The sequence below is a fragment of the Mus musculus genome, chromosome 11 (genome assembly GCF_000001635.26).
Source record: "Mus musculus strain C57BL/6J chromosome 11, GRCm38.p6 C57BL/6J".
Taxonomy (NCBI): Eukaryota; Metazoa; Chordata; class Mammalia; order Rodentia; family Muridae; genus Mus; species Mus musculus.
Window position 1 is genome coordinate 104,933,974 of NC_000077.6, and position 25,969 is coordinate 104,959,942.

The 25,969-nt window shown below is 40.0% G+C and overlaps 1 protein-coding gene across 1 annotated transcript in view; it reads left to right on the forward strand.

The window, feature by feature from the left end:
• Gm11639 (predicted gene 11639) overlaps positions 1-25,969 on the forward strand; it is a 227,902-nt gene that overhangs the window by 152,765 nt on the left and 49,168 nt on the right. Inside the window, exons 73-84 of the mRNA XM_017314877.1 lie at positions 26-79; positions 707-811; positions 1,616-1,669; positions 2,948-3,052; positions 10,452-10,505; positions 11,878-11,982; positions 12,752-12,805; positions 13,387-13,491; positions 16,227-16,280; positions 17,269-17,373; positions 23,270-23,323; positions 23,906-24,010. Of these exons, the coding sequence (XP_017170366.1) occupies positions 26-79; positions 707-811; positions 1,616-1,669; positions 2,948-3,052; positions 10,452-10,505; positions 11,878-11,982; positions 12,752-12,805; positions 13,387-13,491; positions 16,227-16,280; positions 17,269-17,373; positions 23,270-23,323; positions 23,906-24,010 (954 nt within the window). The remainder of the gene's footprint in view (positions 1-25; positions 80-706; positions 812-1,615; positions 1,670-2,947; positions 3,053-10,451; positions 10,506-11,877; positions 11,983-12,751; positions 12,806-13,386; positions 13,492-16,226; positions 16,281-17,268; positions 17,374-23,269; positions 23,324-23,905; positions 24,011-25,969) is intronic.

A 25,969-nucleotide genomic window follows, 5' to 3' on the forward strand; every position in this document is an offset into this window, starting at 1 on the left:
TCTTCATTCTCATGCTTTATTCCAGCTAACAAGAAGATTTCTCTAGATGCATTGATGAAGAAGTTGAAATCTTTTACAGGTGAGGAAGCACCTTCTCCTAGTGTAAATATTTAACTTAAATTTATTTAGATTCAAGGTCACTAAAAAGAAGAAAAATTATTTAGGAATTTTATTCAGTGGCACCTCATTTTTCCATGGCATTTCTAGAACCACATAAAATGTTTCATAGTGAGATAAATACATCTAATTCCCCTCTAACTAACTTCAGATGATAAAGTGTTTTGTACTACAAAACAATACTGTCAGTTTTCACTAATGTACCTCACTTCACAAATGGCTTAAAACAGTCTAAAACCTTATAGAATATGGCATGGTATATAAAAAGTAGGGATGATGGAAACACCATTTTCACTGAAAGAAGCAAATATTTCTGAAGAGCAACTTGTAAGAATCAATGTTAACTTAGTTCACTCATCAGATTTTACTCTTAAAGTTATCTTTCCTGATGTTAGCAAAAGAAACAAACACACGAAGAAAGCATCTCTAATTTATGTAAATCCAGTAAATACCATGAAACATACCCATTGACTCTGCCATGGATTCTTCAACTTGACAGAGTTTTACAACTCGTGATAGATAATTCACTATTTAAGTTATTTAAGCACAGTATTTAAAGTTCATGTGCCATCAACTCCCTCTTTGAAAGGTGACAAGGTCGATGTCAGTGACTTGAGAAACATCTTAAAGAACCTGGGGCTTGAACTCACAGAGAAGGAACAAGAAAGGCTGCTGAAAATGCTGCCTGTTGATGGTGAGCCAGCTGGGAGACTAGCAAAGCTTTGTTTTGTTTCTTTGTTTTTGTCTGTAGGTCTGTGTACATCTCTCTAATTCTACTTCTGCTTATTTTCCTCTAAAAATACAAAAAAAATAGAAAAAGAAAAGGAAGGAAGAAAGGAAGGGAGAAAGAGAGAGAGAAAGAAGGAAGAAAGGAAGAAAAGAAAGAAAAAAGAGGGAGGGAGGGAGGGAGAGGGAGAGGGAGGGGGCAGGTATTGTTGATAATCTTTCCCAGTTGTCTTTGATACTTTATATTGTAAGTGCAAGAAGCCTTGAGACAAAAGATGACATCAACCATAAGCATGTTATCTTTAGGCCACTAATTTGTTTACATCATGAAATGAGAAAAGAATGAAAGAGAGAAAAGTATATCAATGGCAAAATAAAGTAACATTTATCATATGGAGTCCCTCGGGTGCTAGAGTAGAGAGGCTTGTCCCAATGAGAAAGGTTTCTACTCCACCATTTCATTGTCTCAAATTAAATAGCATGCAAAGTAGAGACACTTCTTTTACTATTCATGATGATTGTGTGTTGGTGTATGTGCTATGGATGTGTAGAGGCCTAGGATAAACAGATGAGGTCAGCTCTCTATCACCTCTACATAGGTGCTGAGTTAGAATTCAAGTTGCCAGGCTTGTAGAGCAAACACCTTTATCAGCTGAGCCATTCACCAGCCCAAGACAACTCCCTAAAATGTTGATTTTTACAACATTTGTATTAAGCTACTTTTATGACGTGAAGTTAGTTTCCCATTAAATGAACTATGGTTTTTCTTCAGATGCTGGGAAGATATATTACAATAGGTTGCTAAAAGGTGTGAAGTCCTTTAATGGTAAGTAACTCAATTAAAAGACCTATATCTGACAGTAACTTAGATCTATATCTAAATCAGTAATTGTGAATCCTTCTAGTATAACTCCTTCTTTCTTTATACTAACACACTTTCTTTACACTAACATACACTAAGACACACATATCATGCACACAATAATCATAAAAATTAAAAGACTCTATTTCTATCTACCTTACAACCAACAGCCTATATTTTATCTTAAAGCAGTGGTTCTCAACCAACCTAATGCTGCAACCCTGTAACACAGTTCCTCATGCTGTGGTAACCACCAGCCATAAGATTATTCTTGTTGCTACATCATAACTGTAATTTGCTACTGTTATGAATTGAAATATAAATATCTGACATGTGACTCTGTGAAAGGGTTATCACACCCAGAGGGGTCACAACCCATGGGTGAGGACTGGTGTCTTAGAGCAGTCTATAGCATCTTGTATATTTTTTTTTTACCTCTGTTTTCAGCCCCCTTCATGGTGTAACTGAGACAAAATCTATTTTGAACTATTTTATTGACTTTCTATGTGTACTTTGACAAAGTCTATTTGGGGTTTTCAAAGCATAAATACATTTTATTTTGTACTATTTTATTTTAATGGAATTTATGGTCATTGTATTACTTAGAATTTGATTACAGAAGCATAATTACTAGGAACAGCATATGCCAGGAGTTTTATTACAATATTAAGCCATGAAATCCTAAGATCTACTGAAGGACTCTGAGGGCGAATACCTCTGTTCCTAGTCATGAGCCTGAAATCATTTCACTTATGACTTTCATGCAGTTATACCATGGAACTCTACAGTAAAGGTATCTGTAGAAATGGGACAAGAATATTAGGCTTCTAAGATGGCTGCCTCACTGCCCTAGGAAGCAGCCAGACAGCCCCATGCAAACACTCCATCAGTAGACACAGTAGGTGTAAGTAGAAAGCTGCACAGAGTGTAGCAACCTGCAACCTCATTTCTGCTCTGCAATTATGCAGGTTTCTCTTTGACAAATAGTACCTTAAGGCTATACAGAAAGGCTGTGGGTTTGACTCAGAGATAGAGCTTAGCATGCGTGAGGCCCTAGGTTCAAGTCACATCACAAAAGAAAAAAATAAAAACATGTACAGAAAATGGGGTTCTTGGAAACATGATTAGTAAGTTGGTGCCATTAAAACCACTTTAGTCAATAAAGATGCTAATAATGAGTTTACATACAGAAGATGTTGGTAAAATATACCTTTTTTATTCCCATGTTATCTTTTTCCTAAGAGGGAAAGGTTCATGTAAATAACCTAGACAATGTCCTGAAAAATCTGGGAGTCAAACTCAGTGAAGAGGAATTTGCAAAGCTGTCCGAAGACCTACCTGTGGACTGTAAGTGATACAAATAGCCCCAGGATATCTTCTTATCTTTGGGTTACATCGAATCTATTTTAAATAGATATAATTTGTGACAGATACACATTAGAAAAATTGGAGAAGCTAATAGTAAAGTAAGAGTAAATCTGGGTCTTTATTATAATTAAACAAAATCAGCATTATCAGTTGGTTTCTATAAGAAGTGCTAAAATGTCTTTAATCCCAGTTCTCAGGAAGCTGAAACAGGCAGATCTCTGTGAATTTGAGGCTATCCTAATCTCTATAGTGAGTTCCAAGCTAACCTGGAATACATGGAGCTACATAGTGATATCCTCTCTTACACACACACACACACACACACACACACACACACACACACACACTCATTCATGTGCACACAAATTATAATGGTATGACAATCTGTAGAGAAAAGACCCATTCTTCCACTCATTCCTTCTATTGGTGAAATCTGAAGTTCTGATGGTTCTGATGGTGGAGCAGGATACCTTCTAGTTCCTTCTGCTCCTCTAACATCATTGTTGAATCTATGTGGTGGGATCCCATAAAGTCATGCCATGCTACAAGTCTCACATGGGATATTTATTCAGGGAGGTGGGAGGGGATACAGAGGCTGCCTCTTGTGAAGGTAGAGGAGAAAGGGGGCAGTGGGAAAGAGGTATGGGGCCTTTTATCAGGAGATGTAGCACATGCACAGGTAGAAGACATGCAAGACAAGGGCACAGTGAGTCCATGACCGAGATCGGTAATGGCTCATCTCCATGTATCACCCCTAACTTGGGGAAGAGAAGCATCAGCGTACAAATTCCTGATCAATTGGAAGGTAGGCAATGGTAGATTGGTGTATCACAAAGAATGGAGGTATTATGGACTGTAGGGCACTGGGACAGAGATGAAGTATTGAGATTTATGATTTTGTTACAGTCTGGGGAAATTAATGCCTCTATGTAACATGTCGCAGATACTTTAAAAGTTTGCCATGTCAAAGAGGGTGATATAAAAAAGGTATGGAGTCATGGCAACCTCAGGGTCAAGGCAGTTGGTGAAAGGTGAAGTAAGGTTATTTGACACTGGAGAAGCCATAAGTGGCAATTGTAAGCTAATCCCAGGAGGAACACACACAGCCAGAAATCTTCAAAGTAGCCAGGTTGGGTGACATTAAGGAGCTGATAGGCAGAGGTCAGAATATGAAACAGGAGATGAAATGACAAGTTTGTATTATTTAGGAGGGAGGATGTTGAAGAAGTAATGACCTTGGAGGAGAGTTTAATTATCTCTTCTACTTCCCCTGTCTCCAGAGGTTGGTAATTTCTCTGGATATTAATCATGCTTATTGGGAGTCCAGGGTTGGCATGGCCATAGAATTTATCAACAACACCATTTCCCACCTGGGAGTCCATGAGCCCAGATATGGAAGAAGAGGGTCTTGCAGTGTAGATAAAGGAGGTAATTTTCCTCTGTGTTGGCAAATGTAATTGGTAACACCAGTATGGGGAGCCTCCATATCTGTCTGGCCATTTTTCAAAGTAACTTTGTATCTGGTCAAAGAGGAAGCAAACAAAAAAGCCACAATATACAGCAGGAAAGGTGGATATAGTGGTGATAGGAACTCTAATGGGCTTCTGGCATCAGCTATACAGTAACTTCCCAACCCTATTCAGAGACTGTTTGTTATAAATGAGGTTTTTTTTTTTTAATCTTAGAATCGCCATATGTAAGGGTTACCCTAGATTGAAACAGAGAGAGAGAGAGAGAGAAAGTCCATATCTGATCAGTAGGGTGGAGCACTGCTGCCCGAGTGAAGCTCCAGTCTTCTGGTACTGGGGACCAGGTGGTTGTTCTCGGCATCCTCTGAAGCTTAAGAGAGCAGGGTCCTGCTGGTGTGGATATGTAAGAAGGGAAGTTATTCTGAGGTGGGAGGATAAAAGGCTTGAAGTGAGATAGGTGAATCCAATGAGGGAGTCCCTCAAGCTTAGCAGCTGTAGGAGTCACAAGAATCACTTTGAAGGGACTCTGACATTTAGAAGAAAGGGGTGAGGGATGATGGCCTAGAGTGGAGAGAAGCATTTGATCTCCAATGTTGATAGTATGTATCCATGGTAGACAGTGGTCAGCAAATTTCCATAGGAGGGAGCAGAGATGACAGAGTAAGGGAGTGAGTGGTGATCAGGGAGGGGAGAGGATTTGGGTGAAAGCCTTTTGGATTTGTGAATAAGGAGCTCAGGGGCTGCTAAAATGCATATGTAGAGTACCCATCCCTGGGCGGTTAGGTCTAATTTCTTTGACAGGTATTCTATGGGTGCAAAGGAGTGTCCTGATGACCTAGGACCCCAAGGGCATATTCCTTTTTTTCCATTAAATAGTGGGAGAGGGGATGGGTTATGTCTGAGAAATATAAGGCTAGGTCCTGAAGGAGACCCTGTTGAAACCTTTGGAGGAGCTTAGTGATAGGTGAGGAGCCTAAGACTGCTTCATATAAAGGGCAGACAAGGAGGGAAAATGAAGGGATCCAGGAACATAAGAGGCCAGCTATTCCTAGGAATGATAAAATCTCCTTGTTGGTAGAGGGGACTGCTATAGACTAGATTGGGTGTTTTCTGTTTTAGGCAATGGCTTTGTGGATTGGAGTAATTGTTAGTCCCAAGGAGGGTGGACAGTTGGACCTTAGAGGATAAGATTCTGTAGTCCCACTGGACAAGAAATTTAGAAGAGCAGGGGTGTTGGTTTGGCTAATCTATAGGGATGAACTGCAGAGGAGAATGTCATCTACATACTATATAAGCTTCAATCCAGGGAGACACAAAGAGAGTAGATCAGAATCCAAATAGTTATGGGCTTTTCTGGAACCCCTGCACAGTCCAGGTAAGTTGCATAGATAAGTGGGTATCAGGGTCAGTTCAAGTAAAAGCAAAGATGGTTTTGTGACTGGGTGTCAAGGGGGATAAAGAAGAATATGTCCCTGAGATCCAGGACTGAGAAATGGAAGGTCCCTGAGAGGATAGTGAAAAGAAGTATATAAAGGTTAGCCACAAAGGGGGTGGGGATGGGGGATGGGAAACCACTGCAGAATTGAGGAGTCAGAGGTCTTGAACCAGGGGGTAGGCCCCATTGGGCTTCTTAACTGCAAGTACAGGGGTGTTAAAATGGGAAGAAATAGGGTAAAGAAGTTTTGTCCTTAGGAGGTCAGAGATGATAGGGTTAAGTCCACTGAAGCTCTGAAGATAGAGAGGGTACCGAACTTGGGTGATATACCAGGTAAGATCCTGTTATTGGATGACAATGGGGGGGGGGGGATGGTGTTTAGCAATAGAGGGGCTTTGGGCATCCCAGACTTGGGGGTTCACCTGAGAGGCAGGCAAAGGAAACAATATGTTAGAACCAGTGGGTTGAGTACGGAGGAGAAGAGCTGCTGGCGAGCTTGCGGTCAGGTGAATGGAAGGAACAATGAATGGAGGCTCTCACTTTAGCTAGAAGATCCCTTCTCAATAAGGGGATGGGTCAGGTTGACACCACCAGAAAAGGATGGATGAGAATGAAAATACAACCAGGTGTCTGTCGAGGTTGATAAGGCCATTCCCTACCCTAACAATAGGAAACTGGGAAGGAGAATTGCCACCCCCCAAATTCCATCAGGACCAAGTAAGTGGTACAGGAAGGAAGGAAATTGGGGCTTTCTGTTAGAGATGACAGTGGCCAGGTCAAGGGACTAGGTCCCCTTCGGTTATCCATGGCCAGGCTTAGGAGATCAGTTGGAGTGTGGTCTGGGGGTGATATCCCTGTGCCATGAGGGACATGAGGGCAATCAACAGCCCAGTATCTCTCTTGATGGCACTTTGGACATGGCCCCAGTGGCTTGTGGGGATTATGGCAGCCCCAGGCCCAGTTGCAGCAGGATCTGGCGGTCCTTGAGCCTTAGGAGGCAAAGGAGCCCAGAAAGTCACCGAAGCTGGTTGGACAGCTTTTGGTATTTTTGCTTGTGGAATTTTTCATCTCTCCCAGGGAATACCTTAAAGTCCAGCAGTAAGAATTATGCCTGTGGAGTCAGGGATCATTTTCCAAGCCTTTTAGCTTGGTCCTAATGTCGGGGTAGCTCCAGCCTTGGGAAAGAGATAAACCATCAGGACTTGTCTACTCTCTGGATTTTCAGGGTCTAGCTTCATATACTCTAAAAGGGCCTTTGTAAGGCATTCTAGTCTCACAAGAGACAGCTATATCTGGGTCATTTCAGCAAAATCTTGCTAGTGTATGCAATGGTGTCAGCATTTGGAAGCTGATCATGGGATGGATCTCTGGATATGGCAATCACTAGATGGTCCATCCTTTCATCACATTTCCAAATTTTGTCTCTGTAACTCCTTCCATGGGTGTTTTGTTTCCTATTCTAAGAAGGGGCAAAGTGTCCACACTTTGGTCTTCGTTCTCTTGAGTTTAATGTGTTTAGCAAATAATTTGAGATGGGTTTTCGTGTTTGTCCTGGATGACCTCTTGGAGCTTTTCATAAGTCACTGGTTTAAGGGAAGCCTTACGGAGACTAGCCAGGAGGCAGGCTGAAAACTCATCTCTAGCTAAAACGCCACCTGGGGTATTATAATTCCACTGAGGATCCTGGTCAGGCACCACCTCAGACCCAATCCGGTATGCTGCATTGGTTTGATGTATTTCATCCTCATGTGTTTGCAAACTCACCTGCATTCCTCTGGAAATAGGTTGTCAGTGAGAATCTGTGTGCGCGCGTGTGTGTGTGTGTGTGTGTGTGTGTGTGTGTGTGTGTGTGAGTGTGCCTGTATCATGGAAAGTGAGACTATAAGATTGAGTGATATACTGAAACTCTTTAATAAAGGTGAAGGGGTTAGAAGTATAAGATCCCAGTCTTTTTATATTTTTGAGAAAGTTCACTTAACTAAAAGGGGACATGTACCACCATCCACCCTGGTAACCTCCCGCAAAGGAACAGTGGAGCCTGGGTTAGGTTGGGTGGGAGAAGAAGTGGGTTTTGCTGCAGAGTGAGAGTGGGCAGAGATAAAAGCGGTTGGTGGGGTGAAAGTAGGTGCCATAGTGGGGCAGTGAGAACTCTCTGTAGCTGGAGAGGGAGGAAAGGAGGCTAAAGAAGCCAGAGTAGAGGGAGCTGGGAGAGCTGTCAGTTAGGGACAGCAAGGAGGAAGCTCATTAACAGGATCAAGGGTAGTGAGGGTTTCTTCTGGTTGAGATTTCATAGAAAGAAGGAGCTGAGTAGGTGAACAGGAAGAACAGAGAGAAGGTTTGGAGCGAAGATAAGAGAAAGCCTGAACATAGGGAGCCTTCCATTTACCAGACTACTGGCAATAATTGTAAAGATCCCTTATAATAATGGGATCAAATGTACCATTAGGCAGCCATTTAGAGTCATTATCTAATAGGTATCATGGCCAAGTCTGGCTGCAAAGATGTATGAGTTTAGATGCCTTTAAATCAGGTGCTAGGTATAAGGGTCTAAAGTTCTCCAAGAGACAGCTCAACAAGGAACTTGGAAGTATAGTCGAAGATGCAGTTCCCACGGGTGAGGAAAGGAGTCAGGCCTGAGCCCTAGGTGTCCCAAGACCACAGGTAGGAATAGAACCTAGTTGGTACAAACTGACCAGCCAGGTCACCATGAGGCTGGGCAGGGACCATGGCAAGGTGCCCAAGGAGACATGGTTCACCTAGTACCAAGATTTATGAGAAAAAGGGAACTGGGCCTAGAGAAGAGTGAAGTCTTGCCCAAGGGAAAAGATCTGTGGCGAGCATAGGTGAGAAGAGCTGGCCATAGTTGTAAAGACCATGGCCAGAGGTGTCTCCACTCCCCAGGACACCAGAGGGGTGCAGGATGCTCAACCATCACTCCCTCAGATCCAGGGAAGCGTTTATGCTGACCAGGAAGAGGAAACTCACCCATCAGTTGGTGTTAAATACAGAAGTCCAACAATCAGGTAGCAGGAAAAAGAGTCTAACAGACTGGGGAGAGTCACAGCATGTGACCTCACCCCACAGTGGAGTGAGTGCACAAGCATTGGGATCTCCTATCTGAGTCATGGCACCAAAGGTTGGATTTATGTGGAGGGATCCATAAAGTCACACCATGCAACAGGTCTCACATGGGAGGCTTATTCAGGAAGGGGGCAGAGGATAGAGTAGAGGAACAAAGGCGAGGAGAGAGGAGGAATGGGGCCTTTTATCAGGAAATGCACAGCAGGCGGACATGCAACATGAGGTGACAGTGGGAATGTATCACCTCTCAGCAGCTAGTGATGATGTGTCCTGCTGTGGCTGGGCCCCTTGGCTGGCTGTGGAGGTGCCTGATTACTAACAATCATAGCTTATTCTGTTTTCTTCTCCTTCAGGTGTAGTTCCAAATCATAATGTTCCTTGATTTTCCTCTTCATGCAACTTTTGTAGCCGTACTTTTATGGGCTGCTTTATTGGGTTCTATTATCTACCACCCTTTCAAACCTTTATTCCACTCCAATCCCTTCCAGATCCCCAACACTAGGTAGGAGAGAAAAGTTAGAGGATAAATGGGGCAAAGACCTCTTTAGACTACTTCCTGCTGATGAGGGGCATCAAGTTCCTTGGGGCAAGTCCAATCTTCATTGTCAGAATATCTCCAACCAGCAATCCAGCAATCCAGCAATCCAGCAATCCAGCAATCCAGCATTCCAGCAATCTAGCAATCCAGCAGTAGCAAAGGCAGCATGGGGACCAACAGCACCAGGGGCAACAGCAGCCACTCTAGGCCTTCTTGGGGTTCTTGCACTAATACCCTCTAAGGAGTCCCCAGAATTCCAAACATAAGCTATCTACAGCTGGCAAAATCCATACCCCTCCTAGAACACAAGGCAATCATAATTAGTGGCCATGGATAACCTGAAGTAGCCCTATATCCCACACCTGGGATTAAAATAAAAGCATATTTACATAACATAACTGGGTTTTTTAAGAAGCCAAAATTCTCACTACAAACTTCCGTACAAAATCTCATCTGTCTTTTTGTGTCTCTCCCCATCTGTACCAATACATCCAGACATTAGTTCCTGTGGAAAGGGATCTAGAACATACAAGGCTAGGTTGGTGACCCCTGCTTAAGCTCTTTATTAATACATGAAGTTACTGGAATACTGGTCAAATATGGTAGTATCTTCAGAGTTGCTTATAATAATGGCTTCCAAACCACCATGGAGAATATATTTGTCCTGATCTAGTTTTCTTGTTATTAGTTGACTTTCCCATTTAATGGAGATCACACCTTGAGGTCCAAGAATTTAATAAGTTAATGGAAATTCAGGTGGTAGAGATTTTTATTGGATTTCCTTTCACCAGAAATGTATCTTAAGTTTCTTTTTCGATGTTGATGATATTGATCTCCTGGTGCCTTTTCTCGTAGCTAGTGGGAAGGTTGACCTGAAGAAGGTGATGGAGATAATTAAAGCTACTACAGGTGAGCGGGCAACTATGACTCCAAAGTGCTCAGTGTGTATACTAATTTTTCCATGTTTTTTTCTTTTGAGGTTTTTTTGTTTGTTTATTTTCAAAGACAGGGTTTCTCTGTATAACCCTGGCTGCCCTGGAACTCATTCTGTAGACTAGGCTGGCCTCAAACTAACAGAGTTCAGCCTGCCTGTGCCTCCCTAGTGCATGTGACACCACTGACCAAGCCAGCTCAGTCAACAGGGTCTCAAGGGAGGAAAGGGAGAATTAAAGAGAAGACAATTAGACGTTATAACACGATCCCAGCCAGTGCTGAAGCAGGTTCATTTTTCTCCAGTCTGCTTATATACCATTCTAGGTGCATGTAAAGAATAGGGTCAGTTCTAGGTCAAAGGCAAAGTAGTCAAGGAACAATCCAGGCATAAATGGCATAAAGAGAGTAGTTAAGGAACAAAGGTCCCATGATTACTGTATTCAGGGACTTAACAAGCCTAGCACCATGCAAAGAGCACATTCCTCAGCTGTAGTCATCTAGAGCCTTGTCCTAGCCAGATGTCAAATTCTTGTCTGAGCCTACTCCCTGGTCCTAGCCTATTGTATATATTCTTACTAATATCCTTAAAGTAGTACCAAGAGTTTTCCACATACCACCCAGTGGTGATTATATTTTATCATCCTTTAAGAGTCATGCTAATTATGGCATTTACTTTCATTTGTTAAATGTTTAAAGGCAATCAGTAGCATTTTATTTGTTTTCTGATATATTTTTATTTCTATATAATTTTTCTCTTTTTACTTAATAGCACCCAAATCTCTATATTAGTAAGATAATAGCTGCCACAAACCTTTGATAAATTCTTCAGATAACTTATAACTTCTAATAATGAGCCTGGAAGATATCACTTTAGTGTATACAACTATTTGCATGTGTTAGAGTTGAAGAGAGAGATGCATCGTGTAGATAGCTCTGCATTCAGAGTTGCCTTCCCACTTTTTAAAGTAATCATGTGTATGTCTGTACATGTGAATGTGGGTGTGTGTTTCTGAGTTCAGGTCCCTAAGGAGATTAGAGGCATTGTGTATCCCTGGAGCTGAGTTACAGGTGGTTGCAAGTTACTCAGCATGGGTGCTATGCACCAAAGTCTGGGCTTCTGCAAAAACAGAAACTGCTGAGCTATCTCTCCAGCCCCATCTGCCTCCTTTTATGAGCAGTTAGGGATCAAATCCATTTGGCTATAATATTAGGTACCCCTTTGGAAATGTTTGACCTCAGCTCCCGTTCAGCACCTCTCATGCAATGTAGTCATAGATCATATCCCTAATTAGAGTCGTTAGATGAAAGTTTAAATTCATGTATGTAATGATGCATATTGATTTCCTAGGAGGAGAAGTAGATAGCAAACATGTGAAAAGTGTTCTATCAAAAATGGGGATAGAGCTTACAGACAGTGAAGTCTCAAAACTGATGGAAAATTTGTCTTTTGATGGTAAGTATTTCAAATACTAAGGTGACTTAAAAGCAGTTTTGGCTTTTTAAGATTAAAATAAAAAAAGAAAGTATGTCTGAAATTATCCCCATTTCCTTAGATTGCAGAAATTTAAACCTGTATCTAAAACTTTACAATATTAACTTACTCTCGGGGGAAATTCCCTTGAATTTCTATTAAGCTTTTAACTTTTAGTTTAGGAATAAGCATCCCCACCATGTTGAACTATGCCATGCAAAGGAAGGAGTATTGATGCTAACCCTAACTCATAGATACCGACAGGTGATTGTGGAGTTAAAGAAGGGAAAGGATAATGATTCCCTACAAGTGGATAAATCAGAGGAGATGCAAGAAACACACACACATGCTCTCTTTCTCTCTCACACACATGCACACACACACGTATGCACACATATACACAACACACATACACATATATGTATACATGCACACATGCATGCACACACATAAATATACATGTACATGCATACATATGCACACATACACACACAACAAACATACACACATGCATATACATGCATGCACACATGCATATAGGCACACATGCACACACATGCACGCAAGTTGTACTTAAACTGAATTTTCCAGTAACTCCACTATGTTCTAAACTTTACTTAACACTGTCTCAAATTACATTTTAACTGAGTTCTTTCTAGGGCAAAATATAAAATCTTAGTTTTACAGAAATAATTTAAGTGAATTACCAAGTATTTCTCTATTGCCTGAAACTTGTCCCCTTTTTTTGTAGATGATAACAAGATCTTTAAGAACAGGTTACTAGAGTCTGTGAAGTCTCTCCAAGGTGAGTGCAAAGCCTGGTGAGGGTGCAAATAAGGTTGTGAGCCTCATATTTGTGTAGCCAACAGGACAATGAGTGCTGGATGCTGGCAATCTCTGAAGATCAATTGCAAATGTGCCCCCCCCCGTGTTCTGTCTTGCAAGAGGAAGTTCCACACAGGAAAGGAAATAACACGTTTCAAATTCGCATAGCAAACATTGTAGAAGTGATTACCAGTGATGCAACGTGTTTCAGCAGCAGCAAATAGATGTAAAATTGAGATTTCAGTCATTAAGAGTCAGCACTATGTATTGTTCAAATTAAAGAATGTTTTCCTTTCATTATCAAAATGCCCTGAACACCTGTTGCCAATTTAAAATTTTTGGTCTGTGTAGGTTTCTCAAGTCAAGACTCAAAGAAAGTAGCATGCATTCTAACTTGATAACTGACTTTGAATAGTTTTAGTTGTGTTGGTAATGATTCCAAAATCCCTTTGTGAGTAATGACACATTGCTCACAAAATTCACAATGTGGTATATCTATCAAGGAAATCTAAGAAGTCTTCTTTAGGTATCATTTAATCTTCTTTATGCCATCTCCTTTAGGTGGTAAAGTCGACATCAACAACCTGGGCACAGTTCTGGACAATATGGGAGTCAAACTTTCAAATTTGGAACTTAGAGATCTGAAACAAAACATGCAGGTTGGAGGTGAGTATCTGATCAGATATCAAATGTCTCCATTCCTCTGTATTACTATAATATACCTGCACAGATCAAGAGACAATTCCCTAGGCCTGTATGCATGTGGCACCTATCAGTAATAAATGTGAGGGACATCGGAAGGCAGAAAGGATTCTGGGATAGAGCCAGGCAGATTTGCCTGAAAAGATATGAGGAGATAGACACATGGTACCTGAGCATAGGTAACCAGCCATATGGCAGAATGAAGGTTAAAATAAAAGAGATATTTTAAATTAGATCTAGTCAGAGAAGAGGCTGGCTATATGGCCAAGTTATATATAAATATATTTTAAGTCTGAGTCTTACTTCTGGGAGCGGGAGCATGGGGCTGGGAAGTAGAACCAGACCCAACTTCTGTACATAGACTGTATAATTTATAAAGAAATGAAACTGATTTTCTGAGTTTGGGAGATTGTGAAGATCTAGATTAAGACACCTGCATCCAAGAGTGCCTTTCTGCTGTATCATTACATGATAGAACGCTAATGGGCTAATCTATTAAAAATCCTTATTTTCAGGCTAAGGAGAAGCTCTGTAGGTAAAGGACTTGCCATTCAGGCACGGGGTCCCGTATAAGAAGGATACAGTAGTATATGTCTGTCATCCCAGCACATCTGCAGTGATCTACAGTGACATGGGAGGCAGACACAGGAAAATCCTCAGAAGCTCGAGGGCCAGGCAGCCTGGCCTAGGCAGCAGCAAAACCAGTTAGAGAGCCTGTCTCCAACAGTGTAGGTGGGGACCAACACCGAGGTTGTCCACTGACCACCCCATGGGCATCACAGCCTGTGCACTCACAAGCACACACATGCCACCAAAAATGTTTAATTCCACCTTTAAATACTATTAAAATGGCAAATAAATTCTATATGGATTTTAAAGAGGACATACGTTCAAATAATAGTACCATAGTTTACTTCAAAGAACCCGTGTCAGTGTGTGTGTGTGTGTGTGTGTGTGTGTGTGTGTGTAACCATTTTCCTAAGTAGAAGGAAGAACCCAAGAAGAGCTGCCAAATAGGAGGCACTATTCTGTATCATTGATCAAAGCCACTGATTTCATTTTAGCATATGAGCATCCAATTCCTATTTAAAAAACAAAACGTTAACCTTTGGTTTATGAGATTTTTGCCCTCACGAGTACCATATAGAATAAAAAGCCTTCCACATTTTGACTGTGATCTCAAACTCGGGATGGACTGCATCCAAGTCATTTTCCCTCTCAATACAGACAAATTTGAGGCACTATAAGCCAGTTATGACATCATTGAAATTTTTAAAGACTTTAATATTTTAAGTGACAAGAAGTTGGGTGAATGGTTTATGGAGTGTTCTTTTGAGTGTGTGTGTACATTGTAGCATGGTAGCATCCAGCTAATTAACTTATGTGTAACTTCATTTTTTTGTAAAGCATACATGTAAACTCTACTCTTAATAAATGTTCAAAAATACAATGCACCTATATTAACTGTTGTACAACAGATCTTTTGACCATTCCTTCTATCTAGCTGAATTTTTTTTATCCTTTGACCAATGTCTCCCCAACTTCATCCCTAGTCCAGGCCCTGTTAGCCAGCATACTTCTTATTTCTCAAAGTTCAGCTGTCTTACACCCCATGTGTATGTAAAACCTTTCAGTGTTTTTCTTTCTGTGCTTGACTCTTTGTTTTCTCCTTCCCTCCCAATGTGCATACCTCTAGTTCATTTTTCTTGTCTGCTCTCATGACTACATCAGTACTACTTTGACTAGAAGTGATAAAAGTGTATGTAGGTATCTTACGATAAATCTTGGTGGAAAAGCTTTCATTTCTCCATTGGTTGCAATATTAAATTGTGAGATGTTCAGGAATGTTGAGTATACTAAAGATCATGGAGTCTTTTTCTTCTTCTATCCATTTTGTTAGTCTGTCTATTGATAGAAGAATTTGGCAGTTATCTTTCTACTAGAGCAACAAAATACCCAGTACAATTTTTTTATGAAATAGATGTCTGTATGGCTTAAGAGATTCAGAGTCTGATATTGACTTAGCATCACCTCTTGTCTGTATCACCACTTGGGACATGTGGTAAAGGTGGCTTTGTGTGTGGAAACAAACAACTAATTGTATCTTGAGCTAGGAGCAGAGAGAAGGGATGGCGCTGAATCCAGGCTTTTAGACAATCTACTAATGCACACTACCAGTGAGTCTCAAGAGAGCAACGCTCTGAGGCCATACCTCAGAGGACTCTGGTATCTGTGCTAGTAACGGGGTGGCGGGGGTGGCGGGGGGGGGGCTGATTGTCATTTTCCCACCGAGCTCCACACTAATTACTCCTAGGGAGCTAATGACATTCAAAACGCTTTCTCCCTTTCCCTGTACATCCAGCCTGAGGTCACATGCCCCACAGGATCTCTACCACACCTTTGCTCTACACCAGGACTCCCCTTTAGTAAACAGTCAAAAATGTAGTTTAGGTCCTTTTTGAAGAAGACTCGGGAAACAGCACTATAAGCCTCTCAAGTCAATCACCTTGCTGGTGTCACCTGGAACCTTCCTTTTTGGAATCTTGTTAAGGGAGTTATGACAAAGTGTTAACCTAGAAAGTACGTTCAGTAGCAGTTTCTGAAGTATCTGGAAAATGGGTATGGTGCCCAAACAATGGTAATGCAGAGAGTCCCACAGTCTCTGTTACATCGTAATGTCTTTTAATCTTCTCCTATAGTTGATGAGAAAATTTCGCTACAAACACTGATGCAAAAACTGAAAGATTATACAGGTGAGTGGGAAGGTTATAAAGTTAGGGTTGGGCTATCCTCAATAATGCTTCATATTCGGTAATATTTCTCAATACCTGATGCCTGACTTATAAATTCTGGTATTTTTATAACTTGTTGACAATATTGGACTCTACAGCTACATGTTTTAAAATTTTCCATAGTTTTGGAATGGGATTCTGTAATCTGTTGTTGCTCATGATGTTATAATTTGCTTCAATGGCACTTTGAAAACCCAGTAGAGAAAGGTACACTGAACCTGAGTCAAGTCTTCAAATAGTCAAGTCAATGCCCTCGTCATATCCATTGTAATTCTCTTTTAAAAATCAAAATGTTTTTTCCCTAAGAATAGTATCTCATAGCTCTAATCCAGCATTCTGGAGACTGAGGCAGGACTGAGTTCCAAGCCAGTCTCAGCTATACAACTTTGAGGCTGGTATTAAACACAAAGGGACTCTGTCTCAAAAGTAAAGAAGCAAATAAATAAGTCTAGAAATTATTTTTGAAGAAAATTTTATGTAAGTATTTTGTTATAAATTAAATTAGGCCTGTGAGGTGGCTCAGTAGGTAAAGGTGCATGCTGCCGGGCAGGATGAAGCCTTCAGGTCCTCGGGTCAACATGGTGGAAAGAAAAAATCAACTCCTCCAAGTTATCCTTTGTCCTCCACGCCTGCACCACGACAGATACCATACACACATGTGCACACGCGCACACACACACACACACACACACACACACACACACACACTAAAAAATAAATGTAACAAATTAACTTTATCAGATTTTACTCACTGTCAAAGTAGCTTATTTGTATTATGAGATATAAACTTCGCCTAACAAGTTTATGGTCGCAATAGTTTTTAAATGATTTCTTTTCACTTTCATCTTTGACCTGAAAATGGGGATACTTTTAATGATAAGGAAACTCTTTTTGGTAGCCATGATGAGCATAGTCTGAACTGTGGTCCTTAGCCAGTCTCCTTTGACAGGGGAGAAGATTGAGGCCAGTGATGTACCGAGTGTCCTGGAGAACCTTGGTATCGAGCTCACAGACAAGGAGTTGGAGGAACTGATGAAAACGTTGCCCTTCAACGGTAAGTCCATGGAAGCTTCTTGTGAGGTTGAATTTCGTTCATCAAAATTTCATTTTTAATTGTTGCAAAGAATTAAAGAATGATTTTAAAGACTAGAAATATATATATGAAAACTATCAGTGTCAGTGTTTAAGAAACCAGGCAGCCCTTGATACATGTTTTCTGTTCCTGTGTCCATACCACTAAGGAGCTCACATGATTAAAAAAAAATGGAAGAAACTAAAAATAACATCAGAATTTTTAAAAAGCAAAGGTACATTTACCTATTGACATAATAGACTTATTAGACATATTTAGCATATTGAGAAAGATCGTTGATTTCATTGTTAAAGGTGAAAAGTTCTGGTAGAATATTGTTAAACTCTACTGAGAATAACTCATATGCTAAATAATTAATCCAGAGAAAGGCGTGATGGAGCTAGAGAGCTAGCACAGTGATTAAAAACACAGCTTAGTTCCCAGCATGCACATGGTAGATCAAAACTCTCTGTAACTTCTGTTTTAAAGGACTTAACATCGTCTTCTGACCTCTTCAGACACCAGGCATGCAGATGGTGAAGAGACATTTGAGTAGACAGAACACCCACACATACATAATAACTAGTGCATGATCTGATGGTGTTCTCTGTGGTTACAGATCTGTACTGATCACAATTGTTATTTTGAGAGTAATTCTGTTATCCCCACATAGAACCACCACACTCAGTGCCAGTCATTCCTCATCCCTAATTCTTCTACACCACTAGGACAGCCACTAACCCATCTTCATCAATCTGCCTACTGCAAGCAGTTCCTATAAATGGCATTGCATAGTGTCTTATTATGTACCAATACTTCGTTACTGAATAGTCTGAAATAATAGAAATATCATATTTTATTTATTATATGTTCATTGGTAAATGAGTATTTAATTATTTCCAATTTTGGGCAAGTATGGATAGTCCTGCAAGTATCCACATACAAGTTTTTGTGTTGATGTATGTTTTAACTTTTCTAGTATATTTATAGAAGCAAAATTTCTGGGCCATATAGTAACTTTTTATTTAATGGTTAAAGAAAGCCAGTCCAGGGGCTGAAGAAATGACTTAGTAGTTAAAACTTCTCTTTGAAAAAAACCAGAGTTCTGTTCTCAGCATCCACATCATGTATGTAACCATGGCGTTTTCCACCCACACCCTAGTTCCCAAACAATGACTCAGGGGCTTACTATTTATTAACAATACTTGTGGCCTTTTGCTAGGCTTGTTCCCTGACTTGCTCCTAACTTATTTAACCCATTTAAACGATTCTATGTCTGCCACATGGTGGTTACCTCTCCTCAGTTTCATACGAGTCTGGGTGACAAATTCCCCACCTCTGACTATTTCCCATCGTTGCAATCTCCCTACCAGAACTCCCACCTTGTAGTTTCTGCCTTTTGCTAATAGGAACATCAGCTTTTTATTGACAGATGATGTTTCCACATAATCCACAAGCGATTATCCCTATAATGTAATCCAAACCATGTGTAACTCATCTCCAAGGGATCTGATTCCTTCTTATCTGCAGAGAGAGAGAGAGAGAGAGAGAGAGAGAGAGAGAGAGAGAGAGAGAGAGAGAGAGACAGAGACAGAGAGACAGAGAGACAGAGACAGAGAGAGACACAGAGAGACACAGAGAGAGAGAGAAATAAAATAAATCTTTTTTTTAAAGAAAGCCAGATTATCTTCCAAAGTGACTGCACTGAGTATAAATATTGTAGTAATTTTAGGGGGTGGGTTCTGCCCCACTCTATCCCATTTAGCTCCTGAGTAAACAACAGTGAGACATCAGATGTGATTAACAAGCTGAAGGCATGGTAGTGGTCAGGTAGGTTCTGAACCATTCTAACCTGACTAGGCCATCAATAACCAGATAAATGCCCTGTCACTTGCCAATTGAGTCTTCTCTGTTCCATGTGTGTCCTCGAGGTTAGCTTCTCTTGACCACATGCTCACAGTCCCTCCTGCCTCAAAACAGCCTCCTTCTTCTCTTCTCTTTTCTTCTTCTCTCTCCACTCTCCCTCATGGTCATTCCTGAGACAACCCACTCAATTATAAGTACTGCCTTCCTATCCTCTTTGCCAAGCTATAGACTCCAGTCTTTTAGTCATCAATCAAAGATTATTGGGGAGCATTCTTTATAGCATATTGGTCAATACAATGCCTATGTCCAAACTGCAACCCAATTTTGAGGCACAGAGCCCAGCATCTAAATATGCACTGCACAAGACCAACACCAACATCTCCCCTTTTTAGTCCAATAAAAATCTTTCTCTTACAATAATAAACTGTATATAGTAAGAACAATTATGAAAACCATCATGTAAGAGTTGTATTCACAGTATCTAGTCCATTTATAAATGGCAACTTAGGAGAAAGTACTCTATTATCTAGTCTATCTGGCTGAGTTCAGAAGTTTTGCACCTAAATCAGTTTCTATCATAACTTGTATTATCAATCTAAAAACATCTTCTTATACCCAAAAACATGTTCTTAAGTCCAAAACTTAAGCTTTTATTGTGAGACTACAACTATCTAGTCTTTAACCCCATCAGAAACTTGAGGAGGATAAATATTACCTGAGTAAGCAGGAAGTGCAGAGCTAGCAACTTCCAAAACTATAAAAGTGACAGAGTCATTGGCTGCCTGAGAAGTCCTCCCAAATTGTTCAATAACATTGGAACCTCTATCTTCAGCCTTCTGGCCCAGAATATTTAATAGACTTTTTTGAGAAACAGGAATTTTGAAGGGCTTGCCTACCTTGTCCTTGCAAAGCTTAACAGTCTACTTCCCTGCATCTCAATTCTTGTCCAGTTTGGACAGCATACCATCAGCAGTTGAAGCAAACAAGGACAGTTTCTTACCCAGTGACAGCTTGCCACATCTGAAACAAACTCTACACGGAGGCTCTTCAATGCTCATCATCTATTTTGAACTAGAAAGGTGCTACTACCAGGATCTGACATAATTCAATGTCAAAAAATCTGTTTATTAACAAAACATCCCAAATGTCATGTTATGTGGATCTCTGAGGTTTTTTAAGACAGTCTATTTATCTATAGTATATCTGAATAGGCAAACGTTGTTTATGTCTAGCTATTTACTATCTGTTTAGCCTAGGAAACATATTTCTGTAATTAACTAAACTAGTATCTAGCATGGCCATGAGTGTGATTAACTGACTACTAACTTGTATTACTTAATTATCCTAAACAGTTCGCAATAAAAGCTTTCAAAAAGACTAGAACTTAACATCTCATTTTAAATAATCAAATAGGTGCATTCCTTAAACAAGAGTTGAAACATAAATGGTATGTTTTAACAAAATATAACATTAATCTGTATCAATATACAAAGTCCATACCAAATGTGAAATATTTGATTTGTTAATGTTCTTTGGTCTAGAAGTAGATTCAATAATCTACCCTTTCTTATCATTCCTGTTTCACGGTTTTTTCTTTTCATCTTTTCTCTCCCCTTTTTCCTTTTATCCCTTATCCCACCCACTACATAAGGAAGAAAGAAGAATAGAAGAAAACAAAAGAGAGCAATCTCCGAATTTAACCTCCTATGCCTTGTTTCCTCCTTGACTGTGACCATTTAACAACTTTCAGCCAACCCCTCTTTTAATGATGATAAACTCATTAGGTGACCAAAAACCAATCAACCCAACTTTTAGGAAATGGGGCATCGTTCTCTTGAAATTTCTTCCTGCTGTTTTGGGGGTGACAAGAAAATTGGAATATAGGCCAGTCTTAAGAAAGCTAGCTGTAATGTTTGCTGTCCAGTCTCTGTGTGCTGTAAAAGTACAGGCTTATTGGAAGGCCTGACTTTCCAGTATTAAAGGTTGGACCAATTGGGGTCAGCAGCTTTTTCATGAATCAGCTAATAAGGGCCCTGTGAGGTTGGATCGAGCAGGATGCCACAAAAAATATATATCTCAGCATCTCAGCATCCTTTTTCAGCATCCTTAAAGATACATCTTGTCAAACTATATTCCTTCCATTGGTGTCTGGTCCTTTTCTTCTGTAAACATATAAACTCTCATAAGCAATATACATTTCTACAATAATAAGTGTATGGAAAGTACAGTGTGCACAGAGCAGTTACAGATGGTTCTCTGCTCTTTATATGAGCAGGTGAAAGACATCTATCTTTCTTTATAAGTTAGTTTTGATGTATAACAAGACTGTAATAAAAATTTTTACTTATGCCATATGAAAGGATGGCCTAATGAGACCTGAGAATTTTGTAGCTAACAAGGTTGATCTGCTCTTTGTGGCTGAAGTCCTGGATGAAGACATTTCCATGTCTCAATCAGTCTCCAAGCTGTTCTCATGCTGAGGGGACCAGCAAAACAAGTTACTTGTTTTGTTGGTCTTCCTGATTTCTTTCTTCCTCTCTGTTGCCAAGCTCTTCAGGGGTTCCTCCCCAGTCACATATGATTTTTATCAGTTTGGAAGGAATCCACAGCAGCCATGGGAAAGGGAGGCTGGAATGAAAAAGAACCAGGTGAGTGAGAGAAGGATGAAGCCAAGTGATCAAGGCTCAAAGTTTAATATTTAGCTCTGTGTTTACATAGGCAGACCCCACAGACCCATCCTTTGTTTCAGCTGGGTTGAGTTGCAAAGCGAGCTCAGCAGACAGTCTGCTCCTGTGTGTTCTTCAAACCTTTGCTGTTAACACGGTGTTTTTGAAACTCAGAAGCATCTAGCACATTTCCTATTTATGGCTGACCTACTTCATCATTACCTGGTGTTAGAGGGCCTGGTAGGCCCGTATGGGATCCGATCTCTGTTATATACCATGGATGATTACTAGTTCTGTTTTTTGGTATCAAATCTAAAAATAGCTAAAGATACTAATGTTTATACCAAAATTCCTTCTAGGAGTTCTGGCTTTTTAGGTGCTTGATCTGTGTGGGACATATTTTGTGGGGATGGAGGGGGATGAGATTAGAATCCTAAGCAATGACCTTCTCTTGCAAGTGAATATCCTGTTCTCCCAGGATCGTTTGTTGAAAACATTATCTTCAGGCTGGTGAGATGGCTTAGTGGTTAAGAGCACTGACTGCTCTTCTAGAAGTCCTTCTAGAAGTTCAATTCCCAGCAACCACATGGTGGCTCACAACCATCTGTAATGGGATTTGGTGCCCTCTTGTGGTGTGTCTGAAGACAGCTACAGTATACTCACGTACATGAAATAATTATATAAATCTAGAAATAGAAAAAAGAAAATATAATCTTCTCCCTTTGAATGATGTTGGCATCCTTATTAAAAGTGGACTGATCGTAAACATGAAGAATTACTTCTGTCGGTTGTCTTCCATTGTCTCTATGGTTCATGTTATCCCAGAGACCCCAGGCCCTGATTATTGTTACTTTGTAGTGAGTCTTCAGGTTTTAAAGCATGAGTTTTCCCCCTCGTCCTTCATTTTCAAGATTATTTGGGCCCCTTTGCCAAATGCATCTTAGTATCAGCCCTTCAGTTTACACAAACAAATTAGTGTGGGCTTTGATATAATCCATTGAGTCTTTAGATCAGTTCGAGGGAGAACACCATGTTCAAAATAATAAGTAATAATTTCAATGAACTTGGACACAGTTGATTTATTAGGGTCTTGGGAAATTTCATTCTGTCATGCTTATAATTTTCAGTGTAAATGTTCTCTGTGAAATTTACTCTAAAACATTTTATTCTACAAATGCTATTATAATTGGGGTTGCTTTCATTCATGTTTATTAATTATATTTAAAATGTAATTGATGTTTATAAACAACTTAACAGTTTTAAATGTTTGGAGTTTTTATTGTTAATTTCTTATTATTTTGCTAGTTTCAAATTTATCATAACGTGATTTCTGGGTTTTCTTACAGAGTCTGGGAAGTTGTACAATAACAGGCTACTAAAGGATGTGAAGGATTTAAAAAGTAAGGAACCCTAGGACAAGCTTAGTATTTGCATCCTCCAGACCTCAGACCATCCAGCTAGTGACTGGAGCCCATAAAATACACAGTCATAACTCACTGAGTGTACATTGTATCTACTGTTATAATATGTTTTAGTGACATATAGTCCATTATATTTTAATATTTATTCCACTTTTCCTCTAAATAAAAAGAAAACAAAGAGCTGTCCATGATTGAAGTGTACCATGGAGCCACAGAGATAACTAAGTCCACAAATACAAAATGGCCTTGCTCTTGGTGCAATGGAATAAAGTAGTACCACTTTTAACAGTATTTAAACATGTCCTTTTATCAATAAGAATAATTAAAAACATAGTACATATGTCTTCCATGTTCTACTAAGACATCCGAATGGACAGATCTATTTGGGGCCTCAGCATTATTGAAATGTAATATTACAAAACCATGAAATTTAAGAATTTTAAAATCTCTAATTTTGTTTTAGAAGTACAGTTATTTAAGCTTAGTGTGGATAAAACGTCTTTCTTATTTTACTATCATGTGACTTTTCCCCCAATGTTGCTTTGCTATCTTTTTTCTAAGTGGGGAAGATCAAAAAGGATAACCTCCATACTTCTTTGGAAAATATGGGGTTCAAACTCTCAATGGAGGAATTTGCTGAAGTGACAGAAAACCTAGAAACTGATGGTGAGCAGTAAGATGGACTTAAGTTATCTGTTGACTTTTTCTTCTACATGATGAAATACTTAAAATTATAATCAATATTGAATAAGTATTTAAAAACCTAGAGGATGTCCCAATGTTAAGGTAATAGGTAATTTAAAAATAACCAAAAATTAATATATTTCTGTGTGGATTACAAGAATGACTAGGGCCAGCAGAATTAGTAAGACATTAAGAAGGATTGGCCATACCGTGCAATGGTTCAGTGCTTGTCTAGCATACGTAAAACCCTGCATTTAATCCTTGTAAAGAGGAAAGGAAGGGAGGAGAGTGAAAGAGGGGAAGGAAGAGGAAAGGAGGAAGAGGGGGAAGAGAAATGAGGGGGAAAGGAAGGAAATGGAGGAAAGAAGGAAGGAAGATAGACAAGGAGAAAAGGAAGGGAAAAAAGAGTAGAGAAAGAGATAGAGTAAGAATTACAGTGTTGGAGCAATAATAAAGCAAGCTGGGTTAAAGTATGTAGCAGAAGCTCCAGAACCAGAATTAGGCCCAGGCCCAGGCCCAGGCCCAGGCCCAGGCCTAAGCTCATTTTAGCTGTTGTCCTGCCTATTCCTGGGGGAGTCTTTGTTATCGAAACATGCCCTCTGTTGTCTGCCTCATTTCTGGATTTCCTACTCTGTCTCTATTCCTGTCTTGTTTCCTCTATACTTGGACAACTCCTCTTCTCATCCACATGAAAGCTTAAGTTCTCATATTACCTCGTCAGGTCAATGTTGATTGTTTTTACTTTTTAAAAGGACAATATGTTTATTATAGAAATATTTCATAATGTATATCATGTACTCTGATTATAGTCACCCCTCCATTACCCTCTGTGTGTGTGTGTGTGTGTGTGTGTGTGTGTGTGTGTGTGTGTGTGTGTGTGTTGTGTGTGTTGATTGTAATTTCTGCCTAGAAAGACACATTTGGCTGAGTCTAGTTTATTTCACTTAGTATGAGTATCCCCAGTTCCATCCACTTTTCTGCAAATGATGCACTTTTGCTCTTTTGTCTGAATTTAAACTCCATTGTGCATGTAAAACCACCTTTCCTTTATTCACTCATAGATTAGTGACCTCCTAGGCTGATTCCCTAAGTTATCCGTTATGAATAACTCGGCAGTAAATGCTGTTGGCAGATAGCTCTGTGGTACACTAACTTGGATTCCTTCTGGCTTACATTCAGGAGTAGTAGAGCTAGGTCATACGGTAGCTCTAGTTTCAGTGTTTTGAGAAACATCCATAATTTTCATACCACCAACAGTTTATATGTGGTCCTCGTCCACCCTTCCCCCACATCCTCTCCTTTAAAAGTATCTTTTATTCACCAATGTAATTGTCATCTTGGAGGCTTACTGCTGAATGAGCTGACCCTCCTAGTCTTTCTGAACTCTGGCTGGCTGGTTCAACTCAGCTGTTCTGGCTCAAACTCCTCTCCAAGTTGACTGATTCAACCAGGCTTCTCTCAGCTTCTCTCTGAATTGCTCTGCTTGGCTTGACCTCAAACAAACTCTGGAAATTTGTTGGAATCTTCTGGCTCCTTCTTATTCTCTGGCTTCAACTGCCTCTGCTGACCTACACTGAACTGCTTGAACTTATAAACTCAACTCCAGTTCACTGCACTCACAGCACTGACTACCAACTGACTCTCTCTCTCTATCTCTGCACTGCTCTTAAATAGCTTCTCTTTTCTGTGCTGTTCTGGTGAGAGTTGGAGATATCCTATCTCTAATTCATTCAGTCAGATCTTTCTCTGATTCATCACTTTGTCTGTCCCTCATTTAGCCATTACTTTAAAACATGGCTGCTTTCTTCCACAAACTAATTTTACCCTAAAGATGTGCGCTAAGAGTGTGTCTGTATTCCAGTCAGAGGGATTAAAAGTGTGTGGCATGTCTACATTCCAGCCAACCACACAGGCCTAGATCTTTGGTTGTGATCCCTTGCC